Source organism: Nelumbo nucifera, chromosome 1 (genome assembly GCF_055504915.1).
Source record: "Nelumbo nucifera cultivar China Antique chromosome 1, China Antique-T2T, whole genome shotgun sequence".
NCBI lineage: Eukaryota > Viridiplantae > Streptophyta > Magnoliopsida > Proteales > Nelumbonaceae > Nelumbo > Nelumbo nucifera.
The window spans coordinates 5,529,987-5,542,386 of record NC_142649.1 but is presented as its reverse complement, the minus strand read 5'-3'; the positions used below and the strand labels follow the sequence as shown (position 1 = coordinate 5,542,386).

The following is a 12,400-nucleotide window of genomic DNA, read 5'->3' as shown; positions in this document are numbered from 1 at the left end:
GAACCACCTTACAAAACCAGCCTCTCTATGTTCATCTCTTTTGCTTTTTGAACCTCTTGTAGGACCGCAAGCATTTCAGCGCTTGTTGAGTCTCCAACTCCAACTGGACCAGAAAATAAGGCTACTACATTCCCTTCTTTGTTCTCAAACACTCCTCCAATCACCAAGGGGGCTGGGTTGCAAAATCTGCTACCTTCAAAGTTTAGCTTTAAGAAACTCTCTTCAGGTGGTTCCCACTCTTTGTAACCTCTAATTTTCCTTGTTGAAGATGCAGCTACATCCCTCTAGTTCCTTCCCAAATCATCATAAGAGTAGGGTAAGAACAAATGTGGAGCTTTGACCCAATGAATCACCATTTAAGATACACATCAATACTGATTGCAAGCTTCGCTCTTCCTCCTTTAAAAATTCTAGCATTTCTTTCTTCCCACACCATCCATAAAACAGCAGCCCTAGTACATCACAAATTCTCCCTCTCTTTCTCGGCCATCTAAAAGTTCCAACCTCAGACAAGCTAGCTTAGCTCGTAGGTGGAGTCCACTTGCACCCAAATAGTGAAGAACCAATCCCAAATAGAAGAAATGGAAAATCAAGATATTAAAATGTGAAAAGCATATTCACCATTAGCCTTACAGAGTATTCACAAATTTGGAGATATGCAAGTATTCCTTCTCTTTTGCAATATGTCTAGAGAATTGATCTTTCCATGAAAAACCTCCTAACAGAAAGCTTCAATTATTAAGGGTACCAGCTTAGGCCAAACTTCATGAACAAGGAAGGTGGAGGGAAGAGTGGTGGAGAAACCAAGACCCAGAAAAAAGAAGCATGAGAGAAAAGACCCTTAGGATTGGGTGTCCAAATCCACCCATCTGGCTTGATTGAGTTAATCACAACTTCCTCAAGGGTTTGCAAAAGCTGAACAACAAAAGAACACACATTCTCTCTCAGCCTTCTTCTAAAGCCCAAATCCCAAGTAGAACTTCCAATTCCAAAGTAGAATTTTAAAATGGGTTCTGTTTTCAAACAAGAAATAGCATAAAGAAATGGAAAAGCATCTTTCTGAGGTAACTCACCCACTCATTTGCCTTCCAAAATAAAATTTTATTTCTAAAATAAACATCATACCTGATATGACTTAGGAATTGTGGGAGGACTGCTTGAATAGCCTTCCAAGGGGGAGCCAAAGTAGCTCAAGGAGATACACCAGCATTCCAACCATTGCCACCATTCCAGGGACACTTGCCACCTCTTTATGCCAAAGTTTATGGTTTTTAATGGGTACTCTCCACAACCGTTTTCCTAACAAGCTACATTCTTTGACATAGCATTCCCTAATCCTAACCCGCCTTGATCCATACTGCAGACTAACTCCCATTTCACCAACTGGTCTTTCTTTTCTTCCCCCATCTCCTAAAGAAAATCCCTCATCGATTTTTCCATTTTATTAGCAATTCTTCCACCCATGGAAACATAGTTGTGTTTCTACACTGCTAGCCTTTTCCCAAATCTTCCTAAAATTGGAGTCCAAAAACTATCAATCCTCGGGTCCCCCCCAAGGAAGACCTAAGTAATTCATAGGCCATAGTCACACACTAATTGAACAACCTAAGACATCCAGTAGAACTCCTACTTCAACATCCTCCATATTCACCCAGGGGTGTCAACGGTATTCGAAAATCCGTTTTCAAATTCGACATTTGACTTAATCGAATCGAATTAGATAATTCGAATATATAATCGGCCAAATTCGAATATCCTATTCATACCGAATAGTTAATTGGACTCGAATTCGGATATGACCTTATTCGATTCAATAAATATCCAAATTTGACCGATTATTTATTCTTATATATAATATATAAATTTTTTTATATAATTTATATATAATAATTAAGTTATATAAATAACTTATAAACTTATATACTTTATATCAATAAAATATTTATTTTATATATTTATTAATTATATAAAATAATTAATTAATCGAATTGGATATTCAAATATTTAATCATATTCGAATTCGGATATCGGGTTTTCTAATTGGATTCGGATTCAGATATTGCTTGATCCGATCCGAATTCGATCCGCTTACACCGTATATTCACCCCAGCTATGCAGCTTTTTTCTAAGTTGTAAATTCATTCAAACAACCTAAATAGCATTCTTTTTTGGGGTAAAAAATTAAAATTTATTAAAAAATGAAGTTGATACAAGGAAAGTGACGAAAAACAGCCTAACTAGCATTCTTCCTGGCGAAAAACAGCCAACCAGTTAAGAGGTATACTAATGGTAATTAAGCAATGTATGAAAATAAGAGGTCATGGGTTCAAATCTTATCAAACACATTTTAAATTATCAAAAAAACAGAAAACCAAGAACAAACAAGAGTCAAAACTCCCCATCCAAAGAAAACAAAAACAACCCAAAAACCCTAACTTTAAGTAAGCATAAGGGATTATCAAAATAAAAGTAAATAAGCCTCAAGACAATGAGCTCCATGATGGCACCCAACCCCAAATTGAGACATACCAGAATCCCTTACAGCCAATAAGCGCCAATGAAACAGATGCACCACCAGCATCCAAAAAAGGCAAACCAGAAACTCTCTACTTCTTTATGGCCCTACTAGGCTTCAACAGCTTCTTGTTTGGTCCAATCCCAAATAGACCCCTTTTCTATCTAGCAAAAACACTTGAAACCAAAATGTCTCGATGCTTCTTGTTCCTCTGCCAACTGTTAGAGAGTTCTCCTTAAACTTCTTTGCATTTTTATATTCCCCATTAATTCTTTCCAATTCTAGAACTGAATTCTTCTCAAACAATTGGCTTGCATCTTTATCCTCATTCTTTTTCTTGACAGCTTAGTCAAAATCAGACAATCTCTACATATCATGACTTGCTTCTGAACTTGAGAAATTTTCTTTAAGGAGATAAGGACTACCTCAAATTCTTCCCCCCAGCATAGGACATTTCTCTTCCAACTCTTGAGCATCTTCCTAATGCAATCCTCACCCCCTAGATCAAGTAAACCCAAAGATTTGCAAACTTCAGCTTCTACATTCACCACATTCTCCAAATCAACTGATTTTTCGATTTCATGGGTTCCATCCAATGCAACCTCTTTCGCTTGAATCACCATCATTTTCTTCCTCCTCTTTTCCTCCTTCCTTTTCTTCTACCACTGTAATCTCATTTTCCTCTAAAGCTGAAAATGTTCTGTAATTTACTTTTCTTTTCTTTTTTCTTTTCTTCTCCCCTTATCTTCCCACTTCTGAGTCCTTCAACCTCACCCCATTGCTTTTACCCCCACAATTCCTCCATAATTTCCTCATTACCGCGGTTACCTTTTTCACAATAACTCCACCTTCTTTACCATCAATACATTCTATGGGCACCACTAAATTCTCCTTTTCTAATGTAAAAATCTGTGTCATCCCATTTAAATCCTTGACTAAACCCTCTTCAGTTTCTCCAGTAGTTTCATCTATCACTTCCTCTTCAGCATCTCATCATCATCATCATCATCATCATCATCATCATCATCACCATCCATGCCTTATCCCAACTATATGGGGTTGGCTACATGAATCCTGTTTCGCCAATCTGCTCTATTTAAAACCATATCCACTGTTAAACTATTAGTGCTTAAACCATTTCTCACTACTACCCATGTCCTTTTTGATCTACTCCTAGCTCTTCTAGCCCTTTCCACTTGTAACAAAAAACACTTCTTCTAACTGGAGCTGTTGGTGGTCTTCTATGCACATGACCAAACCATCATAGTCTACTCTCTCTCATTTTATCACTTATTGGAGATACTTCTAGGTTTCTACAGATAGCTTCATTCCTGATCCTATCCTTTCTAGTTTTTCCACTCATCCATTTTAGAATTCGCATTTCTATCACACTCATTTTCTGAACAAGTTGTTTCTTGACTGTCCAAAACTCTGCCCCATACAATATAGCACTTCCTCTTCAGCATCTGCACCACCATATTTGGACTGGAAAGAGCTCAGTCTGAAACCTTCACATCTTCCATTTGCTTTTTTTTTTCTGAACCTTTATTTATTCTTCTCTTTATTCTTATAACTAAAAGACTTGCACCAGATGAATCCATCCTTACCTTTTGTCAAGAACCTCTGGACTTTCGTAAACTCTCTTCCATTCTCAACCAATTTCTTACAGATCAGCTCTTGCAAGGGATAGACAATAATGGACCCAGCTCTCGATCTATTGTCCCGCTTAAGTTCAGTATACTTACAAGTGGTGTGACCATGTCATGTGAACCTTTAAAATGGTCACTTATCTACTCTAATGGTTCACCCGATGAATGGGTCTTGTTAGCCTGCTTAGTCTGTTTAGCCTTTAATTCTTCTTCATTTCTCCAAAGGAACTCCTGCAAAGTTTCCACAAATAAAAGCCATCCCTTGCTCTGTTTTCCAAGGGGATGAAAATCATATGTTTTCTGCCCTCCCCAAACCACTCTATTAACATGATGAACCAGCCTTTAGTGTTAAAACTTAACTCAGCTACAAACAACTTCCATTCCTCTTCAATGTGTTCTTCCAACTCTGCATTGTCCTCAACACTAAAGCCACATCCATAAAACCTTTAAGCCAAGTTACCGGTTCTCTCTGGACGTAAACAGTATTTCTTTTCTCTTCTCTGATCTTCAGTTTAACTAGGTTCCTTGCTTTCTCCTCTTTGAACTTGAATATTTTTGCTTTGATCGAGATTACCTTTCTCCACCTACCCATAGGTCTAAACTTGCTATCTTCCATTTTTTATCAGCAACACAAGAAAATTTTATTATTAATTATAAAATGGAGTACAGTAAGGAGTTGTGGGCAAAGATCAAACCCAAAACCACTTTCAATATTTACAAAACAGCCCAAAACATGGACTGTCTCTGAATTCCACGTTTAGCTAACCCATCTGCCACACTGTTTGCAGATCTTCTAATCCACTTTACTTGGATTATCATATCCTTAGAAACCTGCTTGAAACGTCTGAATTCATTCTTTAACTGCCATATTACTCCTTCCCCCTTTTTCAGCCAGTCCACAACAATTTTGGAATCACCTTCAATATCCAATCTGTCGATCCCTAATTCTTTAGCTTTCTCCACCCCATACACAGCAGCCAGCAGTTCTGATCTCACCGCATTTCCATTCTGAATAGGTCCTGAAAACATAGCTACAATATTTCCATTTCCCCCTTCTTACCGATTTATTACCTATTAAAACTGATGTAAAATCATTGAAACAAATTTCCCAGTTGTTTTTCTTTACTTCAATTGCTAATATCTTGTAAATCTGCAAAGGTCGTCAAGAAGCGATTGGGGAAGAAGGCAGTTTTTCTTGTAAACCTGCCATTAAAAAAAAAAACAGTATCATTCTTCATTAGCCAGCTTATTACAACTTTTGAGTCTCCTAAATTGCAAGTTTCTCCACCCCCAATTCCATTGCATTTTGTATCCTAAAACCTGCAGCCATTAGCTCTGCGCTCATCGAATTCCCTTCACCTATTGGTCTTGAAAACATTGCATATATCTCTATATTCTCATTCCTTAACACCTCTCATATTCCAGATGGTCCCAGGTTTTACCAAAGTTGCAACCGTCAAAATTCAATTTTAAATACCCGCTTCCCGGTGGTAACCAACTCCTTGCTACCCTTTGTTTTTCGATACAACCATGTCAATCTTAACCCACTCTCAGTCAATAACATTGCAAAAAGATCTAAAATGAATTACTTTGAACCAGGGAGATTATTCAAAATACAAAACTCAACCCAACTCAGCCTTTTTTTTGATGAATGAATGGTATTTTATTAAATAGAGATAGAAATAGTACAAGCATGAAGCACCCTAAGAGGAGGCACAAGGTGTTGCCTCCCCTTAAAGGTGGTTCCAAACCCAATTCTTTCCAGATCCCAACTCAGCCTTAATACCAACCATTCAAATTTGGCTACACAAATCATGTCTCATCATTCTGTTCCATCAAAAACCACGTTTCCTATCAAAATATACATCTTCATGTCATTTCTCAGCACTTCAACCCACATTTTGATTACTCTTCTCTTCACCTTGCTCCCTAGAGCATTCTACCAGTCAACTGATGAAACCATTGGTTATGTATGCACATGACCAATCTCAATTGACTTTCCCCCATTTTGTCACCAATTGGGACTGTCCTAGGTCCTCTCTAATGTGTTTATTTCTAATTCCATCCTTTTTTAGCTTTGCCACCCATCCATCTCATCATCCTCATCTCAGATATACTTTTTTAACATAGTGTTTATTGGTTGTACAGCACTCTGAGGAAGATTATTCAAAACTCGTATAAATTATTTATGGAAAAACAGATATACTATAGTTTCCAACTTTCCATTAATCACTTAGCAACTTAATTTCTAGTTTAGTAGTGCATGATTAACATGTAAGTGTACTAAAACTGTGTAAAGTTGTATTAAATGCAATAATGCATATAGGTTATAATGAATTAACAGTATAACTTTGTTGCCTGACACATAGCTATCACTATGTCACCATTATTTTCATCTTTTTTGGTGGGTGGTGGTTGCCAGGTTGGAGGTACCTAGAACCAGATAGAGGAGCTAGTTCCCATCAAGGAAAATGGTTAGCTAGGTATTGCCTAAAAATCCTTATTGGAAAGCAATAAAATAAAGAAAGAAAAAACAACATTTTCTACTAAGATATTTCAAACAATACTTAGTAAGATTAGATCATTAGAAATAGATTAACAAACAGACTTGGAAATCTCAGGTTCTTCCTCTGAGAGTCAATAAGATAGTGAATCAATAGTGAGAATATAATTATTCTGGGCATATCAATTATCCAACAAACCATAGTCACCTCCAATGCTCAAGGATATAAAAGAGTTTAGAATTTAGACACACCATTCACATAGCTTATCTGACTATGCAATACATACAGAAACAAAAGGCATTATCATCTTTAAGTGCTTGGAAAAAAAAAAAAAACAGGTGCATCAAGAGACTTCACATAGGGAACTGCAAACATTAGGCATGAGAGCGTAAATATGAGGGAGCAGAACAGAAAAGAAGTGAAGGAATAAATATGAACAATAGAAAAAGTAGAAAATTAAGCAACTATTAAACAAAAAGAAATACACTGACCTGAGGTCGAGCTTGAACTGTGCCCCGACGACCTTTACCAGCAGGAATACCCAAAGGATGAGTATGCTCAGTTTCAAGTTTTGTAACAACCCATTTCCCAGACTTCTCTTTTCGTACCATTATCATTGCCTTGCAACCTTCCCTGGTAATTGCACGTGGCTTCCGGACTTCAAGGCGCTTTGTTTTCTTATTATCTACACGGAAACCTTCTTTGTTACAAAGAAATCTCCGACTAATAACAGAACCATCCCGACCTGAACGATGGCAATTGCCAACACGGATGATAAAACCCACACGCCTAGCATATGCATCATAGTATATCATTGCAGCCTCTTCTGATTCAAACTCCATACCAATATATGGATCTATATTTCCATCTAGATCAGCTAATTCCCTTCCATTAGAAACATTTAACTCCCTCCCGATAGGAATTTCAACCATTGCTCCAGTCTCACCTCCACCAGCTTCCCTACCAAGTGAACTTTCTATCATCTTGGTGTCCTCATCTGCATCAGGCTCCATTCTAACAGAACTTTCTGCGATTCTGTCATCATCACTTGCATAAACTCCAAAATTCACTGTCACACTCAACAGCAACACCTATTATCCTCCATGCCAAATAAGACTTGCAAATAATTAATTCAATAAATAAATAAACAGATAACCTTTTCTTCCTCGTCGGCCAAATTGCCCTCCCCAAACCGCCAAAAGCTATATCAAAAACTACAAAATACTAATACTTTCCCCTAGCAAAAAAAAAAAAAGGCACATCGTTCTTATTTTCATAAGTGATGAAATATATTCATCTAAAACACAACGTGAATAGTTCATAAAGCCAATCTTCCAAGCACTCATGCATGTAAGCAAAATTCTATCCTCATCAATTAGTTTACAGTGGTTATTGCTTTCAGCAACTATATCAAACACATATGTATTAGACACCATTTACCGATTCCACTCAGAAAACAAATAATAAAACACCCAAATGTGTATAAAGCTCTCAGCTTTTATGATAACCGTAAAACAAAATACTTGTAAAAAAACACTTCCGGCAACTGAAAGACATATTCAACCTACCTAACAAGTCTGTTCCGTTCATACTCAAAGCCTTTCAATGGCGAATAATATTCAACAACATGCCTGCAAAACTTCTCGGTTTTGCGTGAACAAATCTCTCGTCTTTGAAATCCCAAAGTCCCAAACTACAAATTCAAATATTCGAACAAATAAGTAAAAATGGGTTTTGTTTTTTAATTCTCTATTAACCGACGTTTCAATCGTTTGAAGATTAAACAACTCGTAACCTCTCTAGGGTTTCTGTTTTCCTTTTTTATATTAGAAAAAATCGTCTGTTTTAAAAGAGTATAATATTAAATTAAGGACGAGAAAATAAAAATAAAAACTTACTTGATTCTTCTTTTGATGCTCACCCTCTTCCCTCTCCTCTCTCCCTCCTTCCTGGCTGTGAAATTTTGGAGGTTATTCACTTACCGAGAGAAAAAATTATCAAAGACGGTGGTGATATGGTATGTGGAGATCGTTGCTTTTGATCCATCAGTGGCCCACTGATCCGATGGTTGTGATTGGTTCCATTTTGAGCCTGTAGGGTTGATGAAACACGATATACCAGTGAGTGGTCTTCCAATGATTAAGAGACGGTGAAATGGTTTGTGGAAGTCGTTGTTTTCTTCATCCCACTGATCCGACGGTTGTTATTGTTCCATTTTTAGCCTGTAGTGTTGATGAAAACACAAGATACCAAGTGAGTGGTCTTTAATCTTTCCATGTATAAAAGACGGTTATATGGTTTATGGAGGCCTTGTTTGTTTTCAGGATCGTCTGATAACGATGTCACATAATATGGACTTAAGCTAGAACCGTTCGATGGGCACATTCAATCCTTGATTGACACTTAGGCTATAAAGATTTTTACACCTTTTCCTTTCTTTCCCTACCTTTTTCATCAAACCAAACATAGCCTTATATTAGAGAATGACTTTGCCCCGTGCTAAGTAGGGCTAAGGGGGCTAGTAACCGGTATTTTGATAAATTTTAGTTTACATTGATTCTAATCGTGTGAATTAGTTTATTATTTTGTTTATATATAAATTTATTTAATTTAAAGATTAAATCAAATTTTATTTCTAAATAATATCCCACTTTATAAATCCTCAGTAAGTTGAATTTCACTTTTTATTTTGAGTGTATAAGCTTTTGTTTGACAATGGGAGTAACTAATTTTGATATACATAATAGAAATTGACCCCATATTAAGTATGATGTTAGTATTTTTTTATTTATGTATTTTGATAAATTTTATTTGACGCCCATTTTCTAGGTTGTAAAGTTTAGGTTATTATTTTAATGGATTTTTATATATCAATTTGTTATTTAATTTAAGAGATCAAAACAAATTTTATTTCTAAATAGACCCCCACTTTGTCACTTATCATTTAAATTGAGATTTTTTTTTTCTTTATAGTGGACAACTAACTTTTTTAATAGTGGAAGGAATAACCACTTTTGAGATGTTACTTCTTAAAAAAAATAAAAAAAAAATTAATTTTCTCTCACAAAAAAAAAGTCATAATAGACCCAAAACTCTCTTGTAAGCCCTAACTCTTTTACTCCTTACTTGTTTTTTGCCAAGAATATAGACCATGGGAAAAATAAGTCAATTACGTTGAGAATCAAGAGAAAAGTTGAATATTCATTTGTTAGAGATTGATTATCATTAAGAAACTTAATCTCTTAAAGTGTTGTAACCCATTTATTATTGTACAATCTCTTGCATTTGAATAGTTTACTTTGCATTTGCATATCAACCTTATAAAGGTATTACATCGCTCATCATTTGAATTTATCATTGATAGACTTGTTGTATTTGATCAACTAGTGATTTTTCTAGTCTAGTGTTATTGGGTGTTTTAAAATTGAACGTTGTAAGGTTTTGTTGGCACCTATAAGTTCAACTAATGAAATGTCTTGTTGGTACTCGTAGGTTCAATTACCATAAAGGTATTGTTAGCACCTAGAAATCTAACTGTTGTAAAAGTTTTGTTGGCACCCAAAAGTCTATGCCATATATATAATGATATTCTCAAGAAGTTGCTTGAGAAAAATGTTGTAGGTTAAATTTGGTTGAACTTCTATAATGTGTGATTCCTATTACTCTTGTTGTTGATTGTTGGCTTTCATTTCTTGCACAAACAACACTTTACACCATTGCTTACAATTAACGTAGCAATTATAGATGATGATAATGATGGTAATAATTTTCAAAAATTTTCTATAAATGTATATTTTTATTATTAATTAGGCGCAAATTGCAAAATCCAAATATGATTACATAAATACCTCATCCAAATATGTAATAATTGGATTGAGTTGTGAAGTTTCAAATATCATTGACAAGCCTACCTATTAGGCTAGACACTTCTTGTTTATTACACTTATTGTTTAATTTGATTAATAAAAATATCATAAATGTGTCTAATTTTTTCTACATTTTTGTAATTTTCTTTATTTATTCATATTTTAAAAATTTTATTATCTAACTATGACTTCATAGGTTGATCAATTTAATTGAGATGGTTGATTTTCTTAGCCACCACTTGGACGAATAATGATTTTGTTTTTTAGTCAATTTTAAAATATATGGGTTTATGTTGTTAAAAATAATGACATAGATCTAATTAATAGCATTTATTAATAAAAATAACTTAAATGTAAGATTTAATAAGAGAATATGGGAGTTAATAATTTAAGAATAAGATTTAATGAGAGGGGATTAAATGAGTTGTGAAGTAATAATTGAAGTTATATTTTCAACCCTTACCATTAGATGGACTAAGTACACAATCATGGGCATTTTAGTAGCCATTAAAGTTATAATAAAATGGCTTCTATACCATTTTCTCAAACAAAGAAGTAGAGGGTAATTTTATTCCAAAAAAGTTTCACATTGCATTTCCACTTTTATATATATAACTAGTAAGTGTGCCAATAATAGATTATGATAATTATAGTAATAATAAATAAAAAATTTTCTATAAACTTTATGTATATATTATATATAAAAATAAAAATTATTTATTATATATATTTATATGTATATGCATTTGTATGTATGTATGTACGTATATAATAAAAAATTATTTATTTATTATAATAGGCTCATGAGTCGAGCTCGAATAGCTTGTGAGAAGCTCGGCTTGTGGCCTCCCCTAATTATACCCAATGGCCAAAATTAGTTCAGACTTTTAGTTTTTCCATTTTGTTTTTGAGTTTTTTTTTAATTTCTGCAATCCTTTTTAAGTTGTAACAACATAAAAATTTAAACTCCAATGAAGAGATTGAAATATGGATGCAAGAAATGAGATATTAAACACCAATCTTATATTAGAAATATAAAATACACCAATGAAGCAACCGATATGGGACCTAAGAGAGATTTAGATAGATGAGAGAAATGTAAAAAGAGGGTAAATGGTGTTGTAGTGGCAGTGATGATGAACATGGACATAGCCACTGTTGGTGGTTTCTTATCTCTTTCTTTTTTCTCACTTCTTAGCTTTAACCAATTACCTATTTCTCAAAGTCTCACATTCCCCTTACATACTAATGTATATATATGGTGGACTTTATTCTAATCCTAATATAACGATCAAAATAAACATTACATTATATTTTACATCTTATCGGTTTGACCCACCCAAAATAGACCGTTGAACTGCTGACCCATAAATCGAAAGCCAAAGCGATTCTATTTCCAATCGATTTCTAAAACCTTGATTTTAGTTAGAATAAAGTTTCACATACTTAATTATATTTTTAATAGCAATGTAAATATAGAATTATAGATGTGTTTAATTTTTTCTATAATTTCGTTTTGTATTTTTTGTGTGTAAAAATAATTATGATATGTCACACTTAATTTTTCTTTAATGTGATAAATATATGATATTATACATGTGCCTAAATGTTTTTTTACAAAATTTATATGTTTTTCATTTTTATATTTTTATTATTCATTTATGACATTAAAGGTTAACACATTTAACCCAAAAGTTGAACTACTTATAATTAGTGTTTATATTTCATTGTTGGTCAAAATGATGTATTTCATTTTCATTATCAAGAAAAATAACTCTTGTTTATTACACTTATTTTTTTAACTTGATTAATAAAATATCATAAATATGCATTTTTCTACATTTTTTGAAAATTTTTTATTTAAAA

General features: G+C 34.1%; 1 protein-coding gene across 9 annotated transcripts in view; it reads right to left on the bottom strand.

The window, feature by feature from the left end:
* Positions 1-8,773, bottom strand: part of LOC104605206 (protein FAR-RED IMPAIRED RESPONSE 1-like) — a 35,672-nt gene extending 26,899 nt beyond the window's left edge. The window contains exons 1-4 of one of the 9 annotated variants that reach the window (XR_002023134.2): positions 8,567-8,581; positions 8,237-8,361; positions 7,825-7,905; positions 7,160-7,737 (exon numbers count right to left, since the gene is read on the bottom strand). Coding sequence is in view for 3 of the 9 variants with exons in the window: in XM_010269870.3 (XP_010268172.1) it covers positions 7,160-7,737; positions 8,237-8,258 (600 nt within the window). In the remaining 6 variants the exon portion in view is untranslated. Of the gene's footprint in view, positions 1-7,159; positions 7,738-7,824; positions 7,906-8,236; positions 8,531-8,566 lie in introns of those variants that run through there. The other 8 variants (XR_002023135.2, XR_002023132.2, XR_016081227.1 and 5 more) reach the window with 8 other exon arrangements.
* Positions 8,774-12,400: the final 3,627 nt, after the last annotated feature.